General features: G+C 38.9%; 1 protein-coding gene across 1 annotated transcript in view; it reads right to left on the bottom strand.

Moving 5' to 3' along the window:
• GYS2 (glycogen synthase 2) overlaps window positions 1-25,338 on the bottom strand; it is a 51,624-nt gene extending 26,286 nt beyond the window's left edge. Inside the window, exons 1-5 of the mRNA XM_044226760.1 lie at window positions 25,218-25,338; window positions 15,239-15,420; window positions 11,235-11,426; window positions 8,740-8,922; window positions 2,857-3,001 (exon numbers count right to left, since the gene is read on the bottom strand). Coding sequence (XP_044082695.1) covers window positions 2,857-3,001; window positions 8,740-8,922; window positions 11,235-11,426; window positions 15,239-15,420; window positions 25,218-25,338 — 823 coding nt within the window. The remainder of the gene's footprint in view (window positions 1-2,856; window positions 3,002-8,739; window positions 8,923-11,234; window positions 11,427-15,238; window positions 15,421-25,217) is intronic.
• Between the last annotated feature and the right edge of the window lie 2,232 nt (window positions 25,339-27,570).

Here is a 27,570-nt window from a genome sequence, read left to right as displayed (position 1 = left end):
AGTAGAACCCATGCAGTCTGCCTCCACATGTTGTGTCTCTGGCCATGGTGTGCATGAAACTACCTCCTAGCATCTTGTTTGGCCAAGTGTATGGGAAATGTTCTATCTGAAAAATTGGAAAGGCAGTCCTTTATTTCTAATTCCCAGAAGATTTTACTCAAGCAGGAAGACATTTTTGGTTTTCCAGAATAATCAGCCTGTGACAAGAAAGACAGAGATTCCTCAGGGTACAAGATGGGAACTACCTACTGACTTGAATACATGGGTTGCTGCAAAAACAAATGAAATTCAAAAAAAGAAGCTATGTCAAAAAAAAAATTTAACACATGGCAATGGGCATTTTTGCAATGGAGATTTGAGCTAGAATTATAACTGTGCCATCATTTTGAAGGATATTTAAGAGTTAACAAGCTATCTTTTGAAATGGTTCCAGAAAATCAACCCTGGCTTCCTGGTCATAGCAATAGCAAACTGCCGATTCTTCTGATTTTTTACTAAGTAACTTGGAAAATTCTTATACTCCACAGCAGAGTCGATTTTAAGTTGCCAAAGTTTTTAGTGAAAACCCTCATGTGAATAATTCCTATAGGACAGTAGACAATCCCCTCTTACAATGTATTTCCCTTTCCATAACATTATATAGTGTATTTGACAACTATTAGCTTTGTTTTTATAAAATCATATAAAGTAACTTATTTTGCTATCCACATTTTATAGGAGAAGAATCTAACCTATAGAGAGGTTAAGTTATTTGCCCAAGATCAAGTAATTACAAAGTAACAGAGGTAGGATTCAAAACCAGGGCAGTCTGGAGGCATCCGGATGGCTCAGTTGGCTAAATTTTGGACTCTTAACTTCCCTCAGGTTTAGAACTCAAGGTCATGATATCGAGCACTGTGTCGGATTCTATGCTCAGCTCAGAGTTGACTTGAGAGTCTCTCTCTCCTTCTACTGCTCCCCACACCCCACGTACTCGCTCTCTAAAATAAATAAATAAATCTTTAAAATAAATTAAAATAAAACTAAAGCAGTCTGGCTCTGAGGTCTACACCTTTATCCACTGTGACAATCAGCTGTCTTGTCCAAAAAGATATAGAAGCCAAGAATGTATATTAATATCACTTTATTATGACTTTAATTCCTCTGGAACTTTTCAAGTGTTTCACAAACGAAGTTGTATTTGGCAGCAGGAGGAAGGATAAGATTGTGTGGACATTTGATAAAAGAGCAGCCTCAAGAGAAAGTTTTATTTTAAAATAGGAAAAAAAAAAACAAAGCATTTTGCAAGCACAGAAAAGATACTGTAGACAAGAAACAAGAAGGATGCAAGAAAGAAATAGCATACTGATGGAGTTAACTTCTGTAAGGGGCATGGCAGTGAGAATCCAAGTGAACCCTGGGGAGTACTTGGAAAGACAAAAGGAGAACATGGAAACTGTATGCTGTCATTATTCAAATTTCTTGGATCCTTCTTTAAAAAAAAAAAAAAAAATCTAGCACCTTGAAATACCTCCTCCAGACATCCAACTAGTATCTGGAAGAAAGACAAATAGAGACAAGATCACAAGGATTAAAGAAAGAGGATATATTCATTAGAATTGTTTGGTAGCAAATAATAGACCCAGTGTTCACACTGGGTAACTAGATACTAGCACTGGCTTACCTACAATAATGAGGAATTTGTTTATGGGATGCTCGAGTGCCTCATGGCAAAGGTTTACCTAGGCTTCCGGAATTAGTTTAAACCATTAGTTTAAATCACTGTGGAGAATCTAGAGCCCTCTCAGTCTGTTTTTGTTTTTCATTGTATTTCATTGTAGTTTAGCCTTCTTTTCGTTTTCAATTTTAAAAAGATTTTATTTATTTATTTGAGAGAGAAAGAGAGTGTGTGTATGTGTGTGTGTGTGCGTGCTCGTGTGCATGTGTGTGTGTGCACACGTGCGTGCGGGGGAGGGGCAGGGTAAGAGAGGGAGAAAGAATTTCAAGCAGACTTCCCACTGAGCAGGGACCCCCTCCGCGCCCCCCACCCCCGACTGGGAGATTTCACAACACTGAGATCATGACTTGAGCTGAAATTAAGCGTAGGGAACTTAAAAAAAAAAGAGTAGGGAACTTAACTGACTGAGCCACCCAGGTGACCCTAGTTTAGCCTTCTTTGCATCCCATGCAACATAAAAGAAAAATGAACACTGCCAACAACTGCAAAGCTGACACACCTATCCTTCAAGAGTGCCTCCCTGTGGACTCATCTGCTTGGACTCCCTCCTGTGGGGGCATTCTTATTGGCTGGTTTATGCAGCGTATCTACCTCTGGACCAATCAGCTTTGGCCAGGTGACAGGGTCATGTTTTATGAACAGGCCTCTTGGCATTGCAACCTCTGGATGGGTCTGGGGATAGTTCCCAGAAAAGCTTTCAAGGTCTTAGGAGGGGTAAAACAATAGGTTTGTACTAAACAGGACCAATGAAGCAATGTCATAAGATGTAGGACTGGAAGAATCTCATACAAATTTCTAAAATTTTCTGAACTTTCATTTCCTTCAAATAGAAAAGTTATCTTGCTTACACACACCAGGTCACTTGTGACAACCGTAGGGAATAGGCCCACTTCTAGGATAGCCCATTTATTCAACAAGCACAGATTGAATACTACTGTGTTCTGGATATAGCTTAGAATTGGTGTTACTATAGAACTACTGACATTGACAATTAAAACGTGTAAAGATTTGGGTAGTAATAGTGAATGCAATTTTTCCTCTATTATTTTATGCTTTTTGTTTGTTTGTTTCAAACAAGACTTTTAGACTCTAATGTCATTTAGGACTGAAAGGCAGGTGACAAACTCAGAGATAATTACCAGGCTTCCTCTTCAGCATATGTTCAGCTTCTATTGCTGTTATTTCCGATACCGTGGTGAACACATGAGCACAATGGACAGAGGCCCGCTCCATGCAATACCGGTGGTAAATCTGCCTTTCCCCAGCCTCTTTGTCTATGTTAAACTGTGAAAGAAAGAAAGAAAAAAAAGAAAGAAAGAAGAAAAGCAAAAGCACATATACATTTGATATACATTTTCTCATACAATTGACCCTTGACCAACACAGGGTTGGGGCACTAACCTTCTGTGTAGTCAGAAATCTGCATTTAACTTTTGACTCCCCCAACACTTAACTAATCGTCTACTGTTGACCAGAAGACTTACCAATGACAAAAACAGTTGATTGACACATATTTTATATGTTGCATGTATTATATACTGTATTTTTATAATAAAGTATCTAGAAAAAAGAAAATGCTAGTAAGAAATTCATAAGGAAGAGAAAACATTTACTGGACTATACAATATTTATTAAAAAAAAAATCCAGGTACAAGTGGACCCACGCAGTTCAAACCCGTGTTGTTCAAGGATCAACTGTACTGATCCTTCATATATTGTTTTTTCTCAATGCTATGTAAAGTATTAGGACCACAATAAAGTAATGATAACTTTTTATTAAACCTATTACTAAAATGCACAGCCACTCATGCTTTAAAAGGTATTGTTCAGGGACACCTGGGTGGCTCAGTCGGTCAAGCACCTGCTTTTAGCTTAGGTCATGATCCCAGGGTTTTGGAATCGAGTCCCACTTCGTGCTCCCTGCTCAACAGGGAACCTGCTTCTCCCTTTGCCTGCTGCTCCCTTTCTTGTACTCTCACTCTCTCTCTCCCACTCTCTCTGGCAGATAAACAAGATCTTAAAAAAAAAAAAAAACTACTGTTCACTTCATTTCTTCTTCTAAACTGCTATTTAATCCCCTAAGTAAAGATTTCTACTTTACTATTATTACAAGAATTCATATTTTTTTTGTATTTTAATTGTATTTACTTACCTTACATCTTATAAATATTGAACTAATTCCTTTCATCATGGTCTTTACCATATTTCCCCCATAAACAAAGAAACAAAACTGACATTAGCCTCAATACTAAAAATAAGGATAATCATTATCATCCCTAATTCACTGAAAAGATATCCAACAAAGAGAAGAGACAAATGCTTTTCTAGGGTTGTATAACTCTCACGACTGTATCATTTCAAGAGGATGTACAGTTACTTTAATTGGATGGTATGTTAGATTATGCAATCATCCTTTATTCTGGGCATCTTAACTTTAAAAAAAAATATCTTTAAAAACCAACATACCAAGCACTAAACAATTAATTAAATAGTTGAAAGCAGTTGTGAGCTTTTGCCATTTTGCCCAGTTGCTGAACATTGTTATGTCTCATATAGCTGCAGATGAAACTAACAGTGTTTGAGAGAGAAAAGCATATAAAGTTTTTGGCATTATATTAGCAGGTGCTTTTTATAATGAAGAGTATTAGAAGCTCAACACTATGCATTGGGCTCTTTTCTAAGCAAGTATCATATTTAATCCTCACAAACCACTAAGGTTTGTATTTTGTCCTCTATCCATGGAGGGAAAGCTGAAGATTGCAGAGGTTAGGACACCTTCCCAAGATCACATTCTCATTAACTGTCTTAGCAGAGCTCTGAAATGATCCCAAATCAGTCTGACTCCAAGCGTGTGCACTCTCCTGCTTTTATACTCCTTGGACTCCAGCTCGACCAGCAAGTCAGGCCCAACAATGACTGAGCTATATAGAAGAAAGTACTGAAAAAGATTCACTAGGTGATTCTAAAGATTGCAATGAAGAAAGTCCTAGTGCATTCTTTCTTGACTGTAATAGTTGTTAATATTTCTCTGAAAATGTTTGAAGAATGGCTCTATATGGCATCCTTTAATCAGCCAATGTTTTCCGAAAAGCTCTATTTGGCTGGTGTCATTTATTCAACCACATCTCTCATCCAACCAACATTTGTTGAGTAGTTTATTATTTCTGTGGCCTTCAAAGATCTTATAAATTAGTGAGAATACAGGTTAAAGTTAGGCAGAAATGAGTAAGTTAGGCCTGAGGAAGGTGTAGGATCAGAGTGGGGCTGATTCTCTTGGGGAGAATAGAGAAACTTATCTCATACTATGCAAGTGTTTGCATTGTCAGCATCACCTCTGGAGTGTAAGATATTCAAGGACAAGGACCATGACTTATTAATCTTTGTTCCTCCAAACTGACTGGATGAATAAAATGGCATTTGGACTGGGACATGAAAGTTTAATTTGGGGAAAGTTTATTTGGATTGAAAAATTAGTTGCCTAAGGAATAGTTATATTAAGTCACATAGCATGTGCAGGAAATTACACCTGATGGACTACAGCATTGGGTATAGGATGTAGGAGACATGATAAGATGACAGACAAGCTAGAAAACCTTTGTTTTGTATACAAGGGAAAGCACTGAAAGGGCTTATTTAACCATATGATAAAGGCAGCCTATACTTAGGAATGCCAACTGGAAAAAGTATGAAATGTTTCTTATGTTACGGAGCTTTTATGAAGATGAAAAGAGATAACACGCGTCAGATGGTTAGAAAAGTACCTGGCCCCGTAACTTTAGCTATCATTACTACTATGGCTGCTGTTGTTATTGTGGAGAGGAATAAGATTTCATATGCGGGATGGCATTTAACATATGGACATCTGGGATAAGAAGATGGGGTTTCTAAATGAGAAAACCAAGTATGCAGGGGAGGACAGCAGAAGCCTGGAGAACCCAAGAAAGGTCCCCAGAAAGACAGGCATATGACTTTTCCTGGTCCTATGGGGCCCCTTACCTCCCAGGCCTGCCATATACATGGCCAAACCTGTGGTTTACAACAACCCTGGTATTTATACATGTTCTCCAGGTATATACAGGTTCCCCTGGTATTTATACATGTTTCCCACATATATATGATAATTTGTTAAAATCTCTGTGTGGGGGATGCCTTTGACTCAAATCATGATCCCAGAGTCCTGGCTCAGTGGGGACTCTGTTTCTCCCTCTCCCTCCACCCCTCTCTGCACCATTCGTGTGCTCTCTTTCTTCCAAATGAATAATTAAAATCTTAAGAAAAAAAACTATAAAATCTCTGCCCAGTAATTCCAACATCTAGGACATATCTGGTCCTGGTTATTTTGACAAAGGATCTTACTTTCCTATATTTTTATGTATCTCATTACTTTTTTGTTGAATTCAGGAAAATGTGTACAAAAGAACAAAAAATGAGGCAAAGTATATATGAGTCAATAAAGCGTAATCCAGTGACAGAGGAGAATTACCCTATGGTCAAAGGTGATGAGCTCAAAACTTGGTCAGATGAAAGAGTTAAAATCTATCTGTGTCTGGGTTCTTTCAGTTTTTTTATCCCTTACATTTCCACCCAGGAAAGTCTGATGCCATCAAAGAAAGAGAGGCCAAAGCATAAGAAAGTTAATGGCCTTTTTTTTTTTTTTTTTTTAAAGCTATAGTTATATAGCCATGATAGCTGAGGAGAAAAATCAGTCAGTGTCTGGACTCACAGAATGAATTTGCAAATATCTTCTTGGAGGGGTGCCTGGGTGGCTCGGTCAGTCAAGGGTCCAACTGTTGGTTCTGGCCCAGATCAGGATCTCGGTGTTGTGGAACCGAGCCCTGTGTGGAGCCCCACGTGGAGCCCTGCTTTGAGCTCTTCATTAGGCTCCTCATACTCAGCAGAGACCTGGCTTCCCCCTGCCCTTCCCCCTGCTCACATGCTCTCTCTCTCCCACTCAAATAAATAAATAAATAAATAAAAATTTTTCAAAAGTATCTTCTTGGAGAGTCTCAGAAGATTCATACACTGGTTGAAAATGCTTGAAATGCCATTTTAGTTAACAAATTTAACTAAGAATAAACCAGCATCAAAGTCCTGTGAGTTGGCTATTCAGAAAACACCTTTCAGTTGACAATTAGTATTTGCGTAAATACAACTCTTTCTACTCTTTCTGTTTTTATAAAGCCGGGTACTTTCATTCTTGTTCCTATTCTTCCCCCAGGTTTATTTGCCTGAGCCCAAACACACCGCAACTGATTCTGGTTCTTGCATCAAAGACTAAATTATGACTCATTTCTTCTGTTGAACTTTTAAAAGCCTTTCATGCATATAACTCATTATATAACAACCAGATTCTAAACCTACTGTGATCATGGGGTGGGGGGTGGTACGCTGTAGAAAATAATCATGGGGGCCTCTTCTGTGAAAAATGATTACGAGTTTTACTCAAAATCTAGTTCCTAATTACATTTGATCCACTAGTCTCCCTGGGCAGGATATTTTACTGGCAAGGTGGACTGGGGCTGACTAAGCTCATATATTTCAACCAGAGAAGGGCTTTAAGTTGGGGAGATACATTGTAAAGATAGTAAGGTATAACTATTTGAAGATAGTACATTGTAAATACTGACCTTTGAGCCAAAGGGTAAAATTATAATATGTAACTATACACTATAATCATTTGTTACTTAAAAACAGCTAATAATATCTGATGAATTTTATTAATTGTTTTTATTCGTTGTTACCATATAATGGTCTTAGGTATTCTGAAGTGAAATATTTGATGTGCCTTTCCAATATTTTATCTTTCACAAAAAATCAAAGTCTGCTCTTTTCTGGGAAACAAAATTGCTGAGTCCATCACAGATCACTGGTTTGGCCTTATTAGTCTACCATTATCATACACCGTTAGGAAATTTCCCTGATCTGATTTCTGAATTCCTTGGTGACTTTATTTTAAATGTACATCTTATGTTTACAATTTGACCTTTAGGGTAGGCTGACCTTTTAATAGGAAAGCTCTCTTTAGGACCACACACTGCTTTGCAAATGTTGAAGTTTGTTAGAAAGAACTTTCTTACACTCAAAGGGTCTTCGGGATAGTAGGACCTCTTTCCACTATTATTATCTAAGTGTTCATGTTTTACAAACACACACACACAGTCACACATGCACATATTCTGTTTCTAGAATCCTAGAACTTTTTTTAAACAGGGAAATTCTTTAGAAAGCAACTTTCCAACTTCCTCATGTTCCTGATAGTAAATGGAACCCTCAAATTCTAAGTTGATTTGATTGTCAGTATAGATACCAAATCCGTAAAACCCTGACTTTCTGGTACTCAAATGCTTTGTTGGTGTTACTGACATGATGATATAAAAGATATATTTTTATTAATCTGATTTCACTGTCAGCAAACAAATGAAAAAGTCAAAACTGAATGACTTTGGTCATAGAGTTCGGCAGTCTTCTAAGATAAGGAAACCCGACTCTTTGGTCACCAAGGACCCACATCCCTGTTTTAAATAACTGTCTTATTCGACCCCTACACTGACTCTACCTACACCTCAAAGTTACAAGAGAAATCTGACCATGTTTTCACTTGAAGGAGAGAGGGAGCCCCACAAGGCAAGTTGTATGTCTGGAAGTCTTGGTTTGTAGCTGCCACTCAGGGCGGCGTGTGAACCCAGGTCCACATGGTGTTTCCTCAGCTTTAGGATACACAGGAGTGCAATCCCCTTCCACCCACCATGGCTCTTTGGATCTTGGGATTTTGGATCGGTTGCTGCAAAGTAGACTCACATCCGGTCTGTCACTGCTATGCTCTACTGCACTCTGACAAAGTTAAACCACAGCAACTCTCTGTCACTTCAGGAGAGGCTTTGTCATGAATATTGATTAGTTAAAAGGGCATTTCTGCCATCTGGCTGGCAGATGAAATGAAAGGATCAATACTTCTCATCCTTCAGCGTCAAGGATCAGAAAAGAGAGGTGGTGGGGGTCGGGGGAGAGGGAGGACACTTTACCTTATCAAGATGGTTGTAGAAATCAATGTTTGCTGCACAGAGATACCTCCCAAGCAGTGTGGCGTGAGTGGTAAATATTGTAGCAATGGGAAGTTTCCGAGCTCGAGAAAGGATCAGTCCAGTTCCTGCCTGCCATTCATGGAACTGGGCAATGACGTGCTTGCCATCTGCATGATCTGTCACCTACATCAGAAAAGAAGCATTTAGAATAGTTGTTGGTAAAGCTTGATCTTGATGGTGGCCCACAGGTGAAGGAAAGTTATCATTTGTGCCTGTAAATTTTAGCAAAATCTAAAGAGAGGTAAACATGAAATATGCAGATTTAGAAAGCAGAATTATTTTATTGGATTTACAGCATGCTCATAAAGCCCATATACTTGTATGGCATAATCCTCTCTTTCAGGAAGGAAACAGACCTACTTTTGTAGCTACAAAGGGGCCTCATAGAACAAATGCACAGTAGGTACTCCATAAATATTCATCGAATGGACAAATAAATAATAGCAATAACACCCTTGAAGATATCACTAAGTAGCTGATCAAGGGGGACTATCCACTTACAAGCTTCTTTTGAAATAAATAATATATGACTTCCTGTTTTAAGTCAGTCTTATTTGGATCTTCTGTAATTGAAGACAAAACCTCTTTAACTAACATATTATTTTAAGAATACGGAACTGGGAAGAAAGAGGTGAATAACTTGCTTGGAAGCAAATCCTAATTTAGTCACACACTGAGGACACAGGACTAATCTGGGTCTAGCTCTAAAACTAGACAGGGGGTCAATTTCCTTGCCTTTAAGTTACCTTGTTTCACCCTTCCAGAAGTTTAGTGTTTACATTCCACTCCCCTTACAACAGCTTGTTCCCTCAGTGTGGGAATAGAATTGATCATGCAATAACACATGCATTCAAGGAGTCTGAGCGAGGACTAGGAAATCAAGAGTTCACCCAAGAAGGCAGTTCTCACACTTGGAGGACATCAGTGTCACCTGGAACGCTGGTCAAGTAAAGACATCCGGGTCCCATTACCAGGTATTCTAATTCTGGGCTGGGGGCAAGAGTTTGCATGTCTTACAAGTTTGCAGGCGATGCTGCTGCTGGTGGTCCATGGAAATACTCTTTGAGAACCACTGACTTAGTCTAGAACCTTTGTAGTTTAAAGTACTTGTTCTTCTGTCTGCCTGTGCTCGCTCTCTCTCCCTCTCCCTCTGACAAATAAATAAATAAAATCTAAAAAAAAAAAAAAAAGTTTTTCATGGTAATTAACAAGTGCGCAGACCAGTAGCAGCCAAGAGGTAACTACAAAAACAGGGTTTGCTCAGGAGCCTTGGGCTGTTAATGTCTTTATTTGCCCTTTGGATCAAAGAAAATGCCTGTTTCTGTAATAGTTTTAATTTAGAGAACACTGGGGCATTCACTTTCTTGCTTCTCTCCTCCCTAGTTCCCTTTAACAGAAAGGATGAGCGAGTGCGCATGCGCGCGCGCGCACACACACACACACACACACACACACACACACACGCTGGCCTCAGCCCCAAGGGCCCTGGATCAAGGAGGCAGTTTGCGTAGGAAGAGTTGGTTCCACCAACTGATGCTACAACAAGACTGCTTATTGTCATTAGGCCAGATCTCTTCAGCACCCTCCCCCTCCTCTCCTAATTCTGTCGCCAACAGAAAGCAATGGGACTGCCTTTCCACCTTCCCCTTCACTTCAAGGCAGTCTTTTGTAGCTGTTGGAATAAGACTGCACGCGTAAGGAAGGCTGGTCAAGGGGATGCGCTGCCAACAGTTCTGTGATTTGTCCTCAGACTACACCCCCACTTTGTTAGAAATGCTCTTCCTCAACATCTGATGTTGAAGTTAAGTACAATCATTTTGAGGTAATGCAAGGAATGCAAAGAAATCCTCCTCTGAGAACTGATGAGAGTGTGGGCTTGGTTCATTTCACAAGGATAGATATCTAACGTTCTTGAGGTCTTTTGGGGTTTGGGAAAGTTGGTTTTTGAGGGGAGGATATTTCACTTCTACAGATCCTTAGCAACTGCTGAGATCACGTCAGCCCTTAGAACACGATGAAAATACCTAAAAGCCACTGAGGTTGCCCAAGTACGCATGCATAAACAAAACCAAATATTTCAAGTTCTTTTCTACTCCCCTAAGTCTAGAATTCAGGTCTTTAGTGCATGATATATACTGTTTTTTGCTTGTATATATATTACCATCTATGTATCAGGGAATATAATTGGTTGTTTTATACACATCATTCTATTTAAATCTGACATGAGGTATATATTAATAAGCACGATATTAACCTGTTCCAAGAGCTAGGATTTAGAGGAAGACTGAACATTTTCTCAGATTTTTTTGAAATGTATTAAGACAATCACAAAGGCATCATCTCCTTTAGCATAACCTAAAAACCATGGGGTCATTGCTGAGCACGGAGCACAATTACGTTCCTCATCTGTTATATGACTATGCAATAAACTCTACCTCTTTTAAGAACCAGGCGGTTAAAGATCCAAATATTAGCATATCGTTGGCTTCTCGGTCATGGTAAGGGATGCCGACACTGCAGGCTTCCCAGAGGTCACCCTTCCACCTGTCCAGGTTCCAGGCTGAATAGCCTATGTCAAAGAGCACCACGTAAGGACTTCCTTCTATCAGCCACCTTCCAAAGTGCACCTGCCATGTAAAGAATACAGAGCTTTACAGAAATACCAGGCAATGCAAGGGGGAAAAAAAAAAAAAAAACAACGGTATATGTGCTTAGAGCATATAAACTCTATTTAGAATTCAACAGCGGACTATGCAAGCTATATAGGAAACTGTAGTGGTAACACAAAACATCTGCTATTTGAGCCTGAACATGGAATGAGCTTGCATCCAGTCATCTAAACCTCCAAGTTCTTATCCTTCAGAAAATTTGGTCATTTAAAAACGAAGTATCTAGATTATATAACCTCTGTCCTTTTTAAAAAGATTTTTATTTATTTGAGAGACAGAGCATGAGAGAGTGAGAGAGGCAGCACAAGGCGGTGGGGGGAGGGGTAAAGGGAACAGGAGAAGCAGGCTCCTGGCTGAGCAGGGAGTCCGACACAGGACTTGATCCCAGGACCCTGGGATCATGACCTGAGCCAAAGGTGAACCTTCAGTCTACTGAGCCACCCAGGTGCCCCAATTTTTGTCCTTTTTCTTATTCCTCTCCTGTGATCTAGAGCTCATGGTTTTAGGATTTAATATCATGCATGTTTTTATGATAAAGCTGTAAGATAAACTGCTCTGTATCTTTGATTTGTATTGGATATAATGTCTACAGTGTCACTTATTTTACTTTATGTAACAGGACTATATTTCACACTAGAAAAATTCATTTCTATAAACAAATGTATATGATTTCTCTTATTCCTCCTATCAGGGGGGGAAAAAAAAGTGTCACAAAGTGTTTCCCAACATGGGTTCTGCCAGGTGTCTTAACTAAATAAATTGCCCAAGTTACTTTATCTCTTTAATCTAACAGCTCAAAGTCTAATCCTCTTACAGTCTTCAAATTGAATTCTTTTATTCCTGTTTTTTCTTGTATAATTCTAATGTTTTAGCTATATCGTTTTCTCCCAATTGTAATTATATAATCACTTGTATATCCAAATTTTAACTTTCTTTCTGGCTTCTATTTTTCTATAGTAATTTACTCATTCTTTTATCTTGACTTTTATTTAGGTTTATTCTTCAATTGCATGGTATGCAACTCCGTAAGTCACTTCAAATCCTTCTTGGAAGTTGCCAAAAGCTAAGAGCTTCTCATTCGTATCTGGCCCTCTCTAGTAAACTGGACATGTCTGCATTGTTTAGTTATTGACCCAGTGACTCTACCCAAGGCTGAGTTTGGGGAACTTGAAAGCCCATTTTTGGTCATCATTCTCTTCCACAGGGCTCAGAAATATATAGTGATATCTCTCCCGTCTAGCTTTGGACAACTCTGAAAGACCCCATTATCTGTCGATTGCTTCCATTGTAATTAATAAGTATCGTGGCACTCTTCCCTTTCCAGACTGAGTTTTCCTTTCCAGTTGTTTTCCCTTTAGAACATTCATTGATTTATGTATTCACTCAATGAATAGTTACTAACTGTCTAATGTATGACATATGATACAGTGAGCTGAAATCATAGAGAAATATTGACACTGGAGAATGTAAGCTAGCTTGTTTTGACTTCCAGTGAGTTCTTGGCTGGGATATGGAAATATCCTTACATCAGAAATCCATTTATAACTTTAAGACCAGTCAGACAATTATGATTTTCATCTCTGTCTTCTTTCATGAGAGCTTCAAATACAAGCCCCCTCCAAAGTCTCACTCTTTCATCCCAGTAGCACAACATGCATCCCTCTCTTACTTTCTTAGGTTCTCTCTGCTACACTCACTATGATAGGTTTCCCTGGTGCCCTCTGGGACCTCAATTTCCCTTCAGTTAAATCTTCTGCATCTCAGGCTTTGCATAGACCTTGTAGACACTGCTACTCACATGGACATCTCAATGAAGGCTTCTCATGTTTTCATCCCCAGAAACTATATTCCTGGGGTGAGTATAAAGTTTGGATTTAAAAAAAAAAGATTTTTATTTATTTATTTGACACAGAGAGAGACAGCAAGAGAAGGAATATAAGCAGGGGGAGTGGAAGAAGGAGAAGCAGGCCTCCCACAGAGCAAGGAACCCAATGTGGGGCTCAATCCCAGGACCCTGAGATCATGACCTGAGCCAAAGGCAGACACTCAACGACTGAGCCACCCAGACACCCCGAAAGTTTAGATCTTTTAAAATCACGCTGAAACTTATTTGTGTATAAAGACATCTTTGAAATTGATGTTATCCAAATACACTACTTTTCCTTGTCCTATTAATCATCTGGCTACTTTTCCACCTTTCTCTGGGCAACTTCAAAATCCAATTTTTTATCCTACACAGTTAACCTCATGGTATTCTGACTTTATTGACTTCGAAGAACTTCATGTCCATGACATTCCAGCTACACAAGCTCATGGCTACACTGTTATTCTTGTCAAAACTGAGACTATTCCTTCTCTGAAATTTTCAGCCTGAGCATTCTGTTACTTGACTACAACATCTATACTTCCACTTCTCTCACTCTGCTTCTCCCAGCATATATATTCCTTTTTCTGTCATCAACACCTCTGGTTTTTTGAGCCCTCCATTTTTTCCTACATCATTGCCTCCTTTCTGGCTTTGCTTCCTTTCCTATCCATTTCAAAAGCAACTGTTCATCAATTCAACCATTAATTCAGTCAGTCATATAATCATACTTAATAATCCTTTTTCTTCATAGAAAAATCTTATTGCTACAATTTCTGTACCTTTTCCTCACCATTCACTCATTCCCCAATCCACTGTAATCTGATTTAACCTTCTTCTCCCTCAAGGCTGTATTTAGTAAGATTACCCTGAATGACCTGAATATTGCTAACCCCAACTGAGATTGGTTAAACCTTTCACTGACTTAATTCCTCCTTCATACTTGAAACTCTCTCCTCCCTTGTTTTGACCTATTGCTATTGTGATGGCAACAGATTAAGACACAAACCTAGTGGTTTAAAACAACACAAATTTATGATCTTTCAGGTTTAGGAGTCCGTAATCTGAAATAGGTCTTTGGGGTTAAAATCAACATGTTGGGAGAGTTGCAGTCCATCTGTAGGCTCTAGGGGAATCTGTTTCCTGGTTTTTTCCAGCTTCTAGAGGTTATAGGCATTTCTTGGCTTGTGACCTCTTCGTCCGTCTTCAAAGCTCATCAAGCCAATCTCTACTTCCATTGGCACATCTTCTTTCTGATTCTAACTCTACTGCCTCTCTTTTATAAAGACCCCTGTGATTACATCGAGCCCACCTAGATAACCCAGGAGAATCTCCCCACCTCATGATCCAAATCATGCTTATATAACAAAAATCCTTTTGTTATATAAGCTAACATATTCACAGGTTCTGAAGATTAGGATTTGCACACCACCCTTGATTCTGTATCACTAGCTCTGTTTGTACTTGTGCAATCTCTTGAGTTCCTTTTTCCTTTTCTTTTCTTTTTTTCTTTTTTTTTTTTTTTAACATAGTTGTTCTAACATGTTGACATTCCCAAAGGTTTGGCTCAAAACATTTGCTCTTTGTCTATAATCTTCCACTGAATACTGTTATCAATGCCAATAATGTCAACTACAATTTAAACACAAATGACTTTCCCCAAACACGTCTATCCTCTACCTTCTGCTGCGCTCCGAATCTATTATCCTATTAGACATTTCCTGACAGTTTTTATAACGTGCCCCAAATGTAACCTATTTCCAATCAAATTCATCCTCTTTCTCACAAACCTGCTCCTTATCCCTAGGTAGGTAGTCTTCTCTTGTGAGTTCATGTGAATGGTGGTCTGCTCTCCTGTAACAGTCTATTAGTCCTGCAGAGTGAAGTTTCAGTCAGTATCCCTTACCTGGCAGCCATGTTTATTCATTGTGTCCACTGCTTTTCTAACAGCATCATTTATAGGTTCACACTGTTCTACCTGAGTCTTCATATTATGCTCGAAATATGGTCCAATCAGAAAATAATTGTCTCCCCATTCATCTGCTGTGGTTTTGGCCTTCGTCTGAATCACCGTATAGATGCCACCAACTGTTAAAAAAAAAAGATTCCCTTTATCATTCAGGTTAGTATTTCATTGTAAGTGATGAAGGCATGGAAACGAGTTCTCATTTTTAAGTTAGCATTTAGGATTTATCAAGTACAAGGGTTTCCTTAACTTTCTAGAAGAAATTTTTTAAAGGACACTAACAAATAGTTACTATTTGGTTCAGTTCATGCATTTCATAGAACAGCAGGTTGGCAGCAGCTGAGAAATACAAATATTTCCAGGAAATCTGAAGAGATATCAGAAGAAAGCAGAACTTGACCTAAAGCTCTATTTGCACTGAAGTTTCAAAGTGGGTTCCAACAGCTGTTGTCAGGACACACACCCTCAGCATCTATAATTACCTTTTACTCCTTCTCCTACACTGCTCCAGAGGGGGCTAGTGTATGTCCAAGTAACAGCCACTACTGAAATTATGAATAAATCTTTCAAGCTAAAGAGCCACTTACCTTGGAAGGTACCCAACAAAGTACCTTTTGACAAGAGAAAAGAAATGATAGATTTTGAGGGGGGAATGCTTGGCCCAACCCTCATGTCAAGCCCAATGATTCACATTCACATTTTCTTATAAAGATTTTATTTATTTATTTGAGAGGAAGAGATACTGAGAGAGAAAGCAGGGAGGAGAGGGAGAAGCAGGCTCCTGGCCGAGCAGGGAGTTGGAGTCCAATGTGGGACTCGATCCCAAGACCCTGGAATCATGACCTGAGCCAAAGGCAGATGTTTAAGGACTGAGCAACTGAGGCACCCTAGCATACATATTTTTATGTGGTATCTCATTTCCCCTCTGGCATTGCTGCCATAGCTATTAAAACACAGAGTCAAAAATTATATGCACCCTGGGATCCAGCATGTCTACATCTAGAATATTGTTCTTGGAAATAAGAAGAGTGTCCAAAGATATGTGTATTGGGTTATTTTTGGAAGAATTATAATGGTGAAAAATTGGGAACAACTAAATTGAACTCGTTAAATCAACCAGTCTAAGGCTCTATTAGCTCATTTGTTCAGCAGAGATAAAATATTACTTAGCTTGGAGGCAAAAGGGAGGTTGTAGCAGCAGTGTCAAAAACTAAGGCTCAATGCAATGTAGTATTCGAGTAAGTACTTAAAAGGGTGAAGAAATAAAGCAAGTAGTTATGGAGAAGAACTTTTTAGGCAAAGACATGAGTTAGAGCCAAGGCCCTAAGTTGAGAGCACAATGGACAAGGGGAGGATAATAGGCATTCAAAAGGGAAGGTTTGAGATGCAGCAACTAGGCAGCAGGAATAGGGAGGACCGAGCAGAAGACCTTCGGTAAACTCAGGCAGGGTATCTTGTGCTGGCTCTAAGCGATCAACTTGTATGAGAATACGAAGCAGTCTGAATCAGTTTCTTGAGCAGTACTCTGTCCATGAGCTATAGGTGAGGAAACAACTCAAGAAAGCTGTATGAGGGTGCCTGGGTGGCTCAGGGGGTTAAGCCTCTGCCTTCAGCTCTGGTCGTGATCTCAGAGTCCTGGGACCGAGCCCCGCATCAGGCTCTCTGCTCAGCAGGGAGCCTGCTTCCCTCTGTCTCCCTCTCTGCCTGCCTCTCTGCCTACTTGTGATCTCTGTGTGTCAAATAAATAAATAAAATCTTTTTTAAAAAAATGCTTTGTGAAATCCCAGAGCCAACACAAATCCTGGCACCAATCTTCAGCTCTACTTCCTAGAGTGATTTTATTACCTGTATATTTTTTTAAAAGGTTTCTATTTTTACTCCAGTTTTTGTAAGCTATTTCAATTCACCAGGATATAGGGTTTGGTAGCAGTTGTATCTCTTAAACTGTTTCTGTAATTTAGACTTTAAATGATAAATCTTTTTTTAATTAACATATAATGTATTATTTGCCCCAGAGATACATAAATGATAAATCTTTTGAGAGAGAGAGAGAGTGAGAGAGAGCATGAGCGAGGAGAAGGTCAGAGAGCAAAGCAGACTCCCCATGGAGCTGGGAGCCCGATGTGGGACTCGATCCCGGGACTCCAGGATCACGCCCTGAGCCGAAGGCCGTCGTCCAACCAACTGCGCCACCCAGGCGTCCCATAAATGATAAATCTTACCAATAGTCACAATCTATGGCCAAAAGGTAGAATTTGCCATCTGCAAATTTTTCTTTAAGCGAACCACTCAAAATATACTTGTTGGTGAACTGCCTTTTAAGAGGAGACACAAAATGCAAATGTTGGTACTGTTACATAAATACCAATAGGATTCATTAACTCATAAAAGGGTAGTGCTAATAGAATTCCCAACTTGTAATTATTTCATGCAAACAGTTTTCACAGGAGCCTACATAAACTTCTTGTCTTTAAGAACTCCATGTCTAAGAAAAGATTTCATGGCTACAGAAAATGTAAAGAAATTTAAAACTGTCACTTGAACAAGGAACAATAAGAACTTTCAATCACAACTCAGATGGCAGATGACGAAAACACATGAAGATGATCTGTAAACCCTGCACGTACAGGCTTCCAGAAAAGACCAGAACAGAAATGATTCAATTACCCAATCAGCAATAAATCTGAGGCTACATAAATTGAAGCCAGAATCAAGTATGCCTAAATAGTTCTCCAAATTCCGGAAAGTGTCATGAACTGTCAAAACCATTTGCTAAGAAAACAAATTTAGAGAAAAAATTTGCAAAAACAACTAAGAATTTTTTTCTTTAAAGTGTATGAGCCACATTTTAGCAATGTATTTATATACATATAAGCTTTATTCACACTCATGATCCATAAAAACACAAAATTTTCAAATAATTTCTTCTGTAGACTTATTTCCTTCACATTCTTCTTATAAAGGGGCTATGTTATTGGGTTCTGATGGCACGCATTTATTTTTGCTTTATTCACATTTCTATTTTTAAAACTTTCTTTTATTTGCAACTATGTATCTTGCCCAGAGATCTTAGGACATCCATATTTGTTAGACTATGTGTTTCAAATTCAAATACACTAGGGCAAATGCAAACACATTTTTATTTGTTAAAGGACCAAAAGGAGAAGAGAAATTCTTTACTCGAAAAAAAAAAGATTAGATGTGGGAATTGAGATGCAAAATTAAACACTGTTAGTTAATATGCTGTTTCTTTTTCCCATTTGAGGCCTTCAACCTTGATAGAAATAGTCACCAAGTAACCTTAGAGGGTTCGTAAATACTATGGCTATGCTTTTTCAGTGTATCAGGATAAAAACATAAAATTTAAAAAAATAGTCCTATATTGGTTGAGACCTAATGGTAAATGAATCATTCCCCCCCAGACTACTTCATGTATAGTCTTTCCGTGGGGAGGTCATCTTACCACTATTTCATATGCTCAAGGTCCATTGTAACTTTGCTCTGTCTCTCCATATTTGTATTTTCCTCAGCCTTTACTTTGTCTAGATACCACATTTACCCAAAACTCCTCTCCTGGCATGCTATTTATAGGTGAGTGTGATGGCAAAGAAATAGAGTCATTCCTATTTTCAAATTTGGACTATATTCCAGAGGTTCCCAACACATATTTTTTAATGATTTATTGTTTTACCGGTGTAGGCCATTGAATTACATTGAATTGACTTACCCTTCACTTTCAAACATGTACTTTGTATTTTATTGATCTATATTTTCCTGAAACAACATGGGAGCTATCTTTTGTGTGAGGGCAAAGTATCAGGCCTTTCATAAGAAAGAAAAGATGAGGTCCTATGGCATATGTCATGGAGATAGCTAAAACCCCAAGTTTTCATATAGAAACACTGCTGATATTGCTAAAATTGGGACTCCAAAGTAGTATGGAATGTGGATACCACCCAAAGTGTGTATATGTGTGTGTGTGTGTGTATACACACACATATATTGTATATTACAATACACACACACATATACACATATATATTGTATATTACAATATATACACACACATATATTGTATATTATTATATTCTCTATATATTATATATAATACGGATATACATTTGACCCTTGAACAAGGGATGGTTGGGGTGCCAATCTCCCATGCAATCAAAAAATTGAAATATAACTTTTTTTTCCAATTTATTTATTTTCAGAAAAACATTATTCATTATTTTTTCACCACACCCAGTGCTCCATGCAAGCCGTGCCCTCTATAATACCCACCACCTGGTACCCCAACCTCCCACCCCTCCGCCACTTCAAACCCCTCAGATTGTTTTTCAGAGTCCATAGTCTCTCAGAGATTATGCTGAGTGAAATAAGTCAAGCAGAGAGAGTCAATTATCATATGGTTTCACTTGTTTGTGGAGCAGAACAAATAGCATGGAGGACAAGGGGCGTTAGAGAGGAGTAGGGAATTTGGGTAAATTGGAAGGGAAATATAACTTTTGAATCCACAAAAACAACTAATAGCCTGTTGACCTGAAACCTTACTGATAACATAAACAATTAACCTATATTTGTAAGCTATATGTATTTTACACTCTCCTCTTAAAATAAAACAAGCTAGGAAAAGAAAATATTGTTCAAAAACATCCTAGTGTAGAGAAAATACCTTTACAATACTATATTTATTGAAAAAGTCTGCATATAAGTGGACGCATGCACTCAAAATTGTGTTGTTCAAGGATCAACTATATTTTATATATAAACTGGGACAATCTTCATTACTTTTAAAAATATTTAAAAGTTACAGAATTTGGTGGCGCCTGGGTGGCTCAGTGGGTTAAATCCTCTGCCTTCGGCTCAGGTCATGATCCCAGGGTCCTGGGATGGAGCCCCGCAACAGGCTCTCTGCTCAGCGGGGAGCCTGTTCCCTTCCTCTCTCTCTGCCTGCATCTCTGCCTGCTTGTGATCTCTGTGTGTAAAATAAATAAATAAAATCTTAAAAAAATAAAAAATTTAAAAAATTAAAGTTACAGAATTGGGAAGTTATATGACTTCAGTATACAGAGCTACTAATCTGGCCTTCCCATCTCAAGACAGCTGCAGAACAAGAGTAGTCATTCTACACTTAGACATCCTTCTCTGAGGCTTCAACCTGATAGGAAAGACGACCATGGTCAACAAATGTTGATGTGTCCAGAGCTTTGCTGGGTCTGTGGCTTCAAAATAAAGCATCAGCAGTCTTGGGCAGTGGGAGATGACAGCTTGGAGCAAGCCAATAGCTCTCCCCACCCTGACTGTACCACAATGGTAAATGCAAATGTTCTCGACAGAAGAGGCTCAGACAGGGTCATCTGGGTGAAAAGAAAGTGAGGACACAGGGCTCCTCTTGAAGCTGCAGATGTGCAGAGCATAGTGCTTGCGTGGATTGTGTTTCTTGTGGTGAGGCTCAGGATGCCACTGACACTGCCACCGTGAATCCATGCCAGGCAAAGGGACATCACCCCTACTTACTATAATCCTGATCCATAACTACACCCCCTTTCTGCATTTGAAAACAGAATCATGGAATTGCTTAAAGTGAAAGGCGGTATGAAAATGAATGACCCAATTTCCTCCTTTGATGAATACATTTTATGAAGAAATAATAATAAGTTAACACCGCCAGAGCATTTACTAAATGCGAGGCCCTGTTCTAAGTGATTTACAGTTGGTATTTGTTTTAGTTTTCACAACACCATTATAGATACGTGCTATTATTACCTTTATTTTAAATGGGCAAACTGAGGCAGAGAGAGGCTATGAGACCGATCCAACATCACACAGGTAATGATGGAGTTGGGATTCCAGCCCAGGAAGTCTGACTCGAGAGTCCACAGGCTGTAGACAGCCAAAATGTATATAACTGTCTGGAGCAATATAGTGATGGATTTTTAAAAGCGGTGGGTGGCTGGGAGAGAGGAAGAAAATGAGCAGTGTCGCAGAAAAACCAGTTATCTTAGGTCTTGGGGAAGGTGGAATCCTTTCTATTCTGCCCTAGAGAAAAGCCATTTGGGAAACAATACTTATGGGAAATGGGTTTTCATTTTGGCTCTGGGCGCTTCCAGTTAAGGAAAAGGAACCCAGGGCTCAGGTAGCTAGCAAGCAGGTTCTCATATCCGTCATGGAGGGTTTTGGAAATCTAATGAAGGCATTCAGTCCTTTTCCCCAAAAGAGGACTTACACATACCATTTTATACCATTTTCAGATACAATTTTAAAGGTTTACAAACTCCTTGAAGCCCACTTTTCTCAAGGTCCCACCTTCAGAATCTCTGCCTCAGAAGAGCAGACTCACAATTATACTCAGTTTCTACCACACCATTCCGACTGCAGTCTTCATGTTTTTCCATATGCTGTTCACACCATGTGACTCAGACCTATGGTGTCTGGTTTGAGAAGGGAGATAGTAGAAGTATTGTATGTATTATATTACTTGCTGGCTTTGGGCGAAAATGAACTGTTTTTAAATTTTTTTTTATTTTTTTTGAGAAAGAGAGCGCGCACATGAGAGCATACATGGTGAGGGGAGGGGCAGAGGGAGAAGGAGAGAGAGAACCCCAAGCTGATTCCAGGCCCAGTGCTCAGCCTGACTCAGGGCTAGATCTCACCACCCTGAGATCATGACCTGAACTGAAATCAAGAGTTGGATGCTTAACTGGCTGAGCCACCCAGGCACCCCTATTTTTAGTAAATTTTTAAAAAGAAGCATTCACTCAGCTTCTACATTTCAGAGTTATTCACGTGTATTAAATTAGCTATCATTATTTGTGTCAATATTCATTAAGGTCTTTTTAATAATCTCAGATATCCTCAACATAATAATTGGTCCTTAGTCTACTACGATTTGGGCAGGTCGATGGAGAAGAAATCATTGTAATGAGGCACAAACAAAGGAAAAAGTAAACTTTTTTTTCCTGACATATGTGTAAAACTCTTCATCATAGGCCAAGCAACAGTCTTTAACTTGTCTCTTTCTTTCCTGCTGTCCTCTCGTGCAACTAATAATAGTGTTTTTCAAAAATACATCAGACCACTTAGCTCTTCCCACTACTTAGAACTTCCCATCATTAACCATAAACTTCACAAACTACCCCTTGCTGGTCCTTCCCATCCGCAGCCACCCCTCCACTCCTTTCCTCTTTCTGAGCTTCCCTCAGATCTTTGAAGAGTACACTCCATCACCTCTGTATAGTGACATAGCGCCCTCCCTCAAAAAGAACACTGTCCCCTCCTTATCCCTGTTCCCTCATCCTTACCCAGTGGCTTTTCCTCCTCCAGGTGTCAGCTCAATTGTCTCTTCCCTACAGAGGTGTTTTTCCCCAACACCGATTTAGGTAGAAACCTCCCCTCCCCAGTCCCCAGTGTCTAGTCTTTTTCTTTTTTTAGTTCAATTAATCAACACACAGTGTATTAGTAGTTTCAGAGGTAGAATTTAGTGATTCGTCAGTTCCATACAACACCCAGTGCTCGTGCCGTCACACGCCCTCCTCAATGCCCATCACCCAGTTACCCCATCCCTGCACACTCCTCCCCTCCAGCAGCCCTCAGTTTGTTTCCTATGGTAAAGAGTCTCTTATGGGTTCTCAATGTATCTCTTAGAGCCCCTCCTTCTCTTATTCTTATTGTCATCACATTTGACTCTAATTGTGTGTTCAATGTCTACCTACAAGTGTGTAAATTCTGGAAGACTGGGAATCAATTCCATGTTGTGAAGCTCTATCTTCTTCCTTTCCCAGTGCCTGACACCTATTAAACACCTGATGAATTTTTATTGAATAATAAATAAATAGCAATAACAAATGGATAAATGAATAAAAGCAATAAATGCCAAGGGTGATATGAACAAGTAGAAAGTGTTATTCTGAAGTCTGAGAATTAATATCCAGTGATTTAACTGTGACTCTCATTTTTATATTATACACACGTCTATTTTATACTGACAGAATTCTAGCAGAATGGGATTTTTTTTTCCCTGTCAGAAATCTTTTGTTTTCTTGGATATGAATAGATTTCCTTACTTGCCACAAAACGTTATAAGATGGCTGGGTCATAGTACATTTATTTCATTCATGAAGAAACTTGATGTTCAGACAGTTTAAAGAAGGTTTTTTCAAAGTCTTAGAAATTTATGGCCTTTGATCGCAAGTCCTATGTTCTTTCATCTATAGGGCATTTCCTTAGGCAATGATATTAATTTTTAATTCTTGTGGGTAGTAAAAAAGAGAAGTGACCTTGAAGAAGACCTAAATGCTAGTCCCAACCATTCCATTTGCTTGATCAGTTAATGCCTTAGTCATCCATTTCATTTTTGAAATAAAGGAGTTGGATTCTAAGATGCCTCCTATCACTGCCACGTACTGCAGGGAAGTGAAAGTTTAAAGTAAATTAAAAAAAAAAAGCTATGTATATAGTGTCAATGTATTGTCAGGGATGAACACAATAATTGTCCATTTATATGAAACTTTCTAAAAGATATGACTGTAATAAGTATTAAAATAAAGACATGTTGAAGATGTCAGCTGGGTGAAATTTTGTTGTTCCCTTCTCCACACACAAAAATTTTCCTTTCCCTTATAGGGGAAATGAAAGAAAATAGGTTTCAAAGGCAGTGAGGGCTGAAATGTATTCATTCCTTCATTCCAAAGAAAAAAAAAAATCCATTGAGCATTTTCTCTGCACCAGTCACCGTTCCAGGCCCTGAGATCAGCCCACACAAGACCTGGATGTAAACCCCATGGGTTAACAGTGCTCACCAGTGTATTCCTAGCACCAGTAAACAATGCTCCATTAATGTTTGCTAAATAGAGAGAAAAGGAAGAAAGAAGGAAGGAGAAGAACTCTGTGTAGGTGCTGGAACACACACAGAGGTCCTCTGAACTGATTCCTGGTGCTAAAGAACCCCCCCCCCCCCAATTTTTCCACTGACAAGCTACATCCTTGAGTTCCTGCCTACTCTGTAGAGAAAAACCTTCTTTCAAGTCTTACTCTGGGATCTATGGATAAAAAAGACTCTGTTCCCTGGAACTGTGGACATATTTAAACACCATAGGAAAAAGTACATTAGATACAGCTCTTCATAAAACAATTTTCCGTAATAAGGTTTCTGCTTTCTTTGTTTCCACCTCACTAAACTACAGAGTAGAAGACTGCTTTGTTTTCTCACATTCCTTCCTGCATTTGTACATAAGCAGGATTGATTTTCACTTTTGGGATTTCAAGATTTTATTAATTTTATTAAAAAGGAGATTTTATGAATTTTATGACTATGTACATGTGAGAACTCTGAACACTTAGCATAAGGTGAAAATTAGAACAGATGCCAAATATAATTTCTCCAAATTTGAAATACTGTTATTCTTCTTATAGGAGCCTGACGTAATGCCTTCTAAGCAGCTGCTAAGTTAAAACTGTAATTCCAAGCTATTTGTGAATTATTAGCAATATTACTAAGTATGTCATATAACCTTTTACAGTATATGACATTAAAGTTTGTCATTGGTCCCAATCACATATGGTTCGCCTTAAAAAAGTACATGGTTACGTTTCTTTGTTGAGAGAAATCATAAAACTGAAAAATGAAATATTAGCTCTCTATTCCTGTTTTGTCATAACCTGTATTTCAAATTTCAGCTTAAATGCACATTCCCTGGCAACGAGTAGTATTTTCAACATTCTCTCCCTCCAACACACAGCCACATCTAAGTTATGGCCACCTGTTGAAACAGACAAGGCTAAACCTAACCAAAATTGACATTCAGTAAGTTTACATTCCTCCTCCCTGTCAATTCATTCTCACTAAAGTCACCTGTGATATCTTAATCTACATTCTTCACCAATCTGGCAAATAGCCACCTTCCAGGGCAGTACAAACCTTTATTGGTTACTTCCCAAGCAATTTCAAAAAGCAGTAAATCTTCCACAGGAAGTTCTTCAACTTCCCACCGAGGAAGCCCACTCAGGGATGTCACAGATAGAGATCGGCCTCGGAGCATTCTTTTTCCAGTCTTCTGAAGCTTTTCTGAATCCTTTATTCAATACACTGGGATCCCAGGAGCAGTGTGCAGAGAGCTGTGTAGGTTCAAGTTGGAAGATCTCAGGCTTGGGGAACTTCTGAACGATGTAAACCAGTCCAACAAAATTTAATGTGCCTCCCAGAGAACTCTCAGTTTAAGCAAGAATTCTTAGCTCCTCTTTACAGTCTTTCTGGGCAGGTCCAGGGAGGACAGTATCTCCAATCAGTATCAACCTAAAACAACTCAACCACATGTAAAATCCTCGGGTTCGGGGCTTAGGCAAGCACCCCTTTGGGTGGTTGAACCCTCATAGGCTGAGCATGACACAAATCCAGACCTTTAGCCCTTGTCCTTTTGACCAAACTCCTAGACTCATGTAGTCATCAGTGTTTATTTCATCACTTCCAAAGTGATCCAAGATTAGCAATTCCCCTTTTTAAGTTTGCAGACCACTTTAGATTCCATGAAGAATTTGCTGGGACCGTTTCTATGCTTTAAATCCCTTTAGATTTCCTAAGTATGCTTTGGTTTTTGTTTTTAGAACATTAAAAAAAATTATTCCTAGTTACTATAGTCTACATTTATAATCTAAATTTGAAGTCCAAATTTATAATCTAAATTTGAAATCTAAATGAAAATGTATAAACTCCATGGGGCGCCTGGGTGGCTCAGTGGGTTAAAGCCTCTGCCTTCGGCTCAGGTCATGATCCCAGGGTGCTGGGACCAAGCCCCGCATTGGGCTCTTTGCTCAGCGGGGAGCCTGCTTCCTCCTCTCTCTCTGTCTGTCTCTCTGCCTCCTTGTGATCTCTGTCTCTCAAATAAATAAATAAAATCTTTAAAAAAAAAAAAAAAGAAAGAAAATGTATAAATTCCAGTGTGTGTTTTGGTATAACATACAAAGAATTTAATCTTGACTGGTCAATGATAATTTAAAAAAAAAAAATGTTTTCAAAAGTTTAATCAAATCACCTGATGATTGTTTTACTCACTCCCACTCTATTACTCTGACTTTTTGAAATTCCGGGTCCTCAATTCTCATTCAGGGTTTTTTCCTCAAGTACCAGCATTCTCAGCAACACATCATCTCCTAATGACCCTCAAAGTAGACCTATGTAACTCTTTTGATCCTATAATTTCCAACAGGCAGACACTCTTTACCAGTTCTTTTAAATAGTAAATGCCATTTTCAAAATTGCTCCTTTCAGTCAAGAAGAGGGAAATAAATGGAATCATTTGAGATCTGGTCACAGGATATATCCTCCTCTATCCATGTTATGTGGGTGAATCCTCTTCTTTCCTCTGTGTGTGTGTGTGTGTGTGAGAGAGAGAGAGAGAGAGAGGAGAAAGAGAGAAAGGGGATAATTCTGTAATAAGATTTGGAGAGGAATCAGAAAAAGAAAAATTATCTGCTTTCCATATTCCTAAATATTGTCCTCTAAAATTCCAGCAGAGGTCACTAGATACATTCAGAAAAGCACACATTTGCTTTGACAGTGTGTAATCGTCTTTTAAGTCTTTAGGATACTGAAGGCTTAAATTTTTTTTTTAAGATTTTATTTATTTATTTGACAGAGACAGATCACAAGTAGGCAGAGAGGCAGGCAGAGAGAGAGGAGGAAGCAGGCTCCCTGCTGAGCAGAGAGCCCGATGCGGGACTCGATCCCACGACCCTGAGATCATGACCTGAGCCGAAGGCAGCGGCTTAACCCACTGAGCCACCCAGGCGCCCTACTGAAGGCTTAATTAGCCTGCACCTGCATATTCAGAAAGAGTCAGTTAATGTATTTACGAAACACCTATTATGTGCTGTTACTCTGGAAATGGAAAGTATTTTAGTAAACAGTAAACAAGTGCTTGCCTTCATGTGGACAGGTAGACATTCATCATGTAAACAAATAAATATGTCAGGTGCTGTTCTTTCTGAAGAAGAAAAACTGTAAAGTGATAGTGCCATTCAGTGAAATGAGTGCCTTAGCTGGGAGTGCTGGGAAGATCATTCTGAGAAAATGTTATTTGAATTGAGACACAAAGGATGAATAAGAGGAAACCCTAAAAATCTGCAGGAAAAGGGAAACCTAGCATCTTTTGGTGGGAATGCAAACCAGTGTAGCCACTATGGAAACGGTATGGAGGTTCTCCAAAAATTAAAAGTAATACTACAGTGTGATCCAGCAATTCTGCTTCTGGCTATTTATTTATCTGAAGGAAATG

This window comes from Neovison vison, chromosome 12, assembly GCF_020171115.1.
Source record: "Neovison vison isolate M4711 chromosome 12, ASM_NN_V1, whole genome shotgun sequence".
NCBI lineage: Eukaryota > Metazoa > Chordata > Mammalia > Carnivora > Mustelidae > Neogale > Neogale vison.
This window is presented reverse-complemented; position numbering and strand designations above follow the sequence as displayed.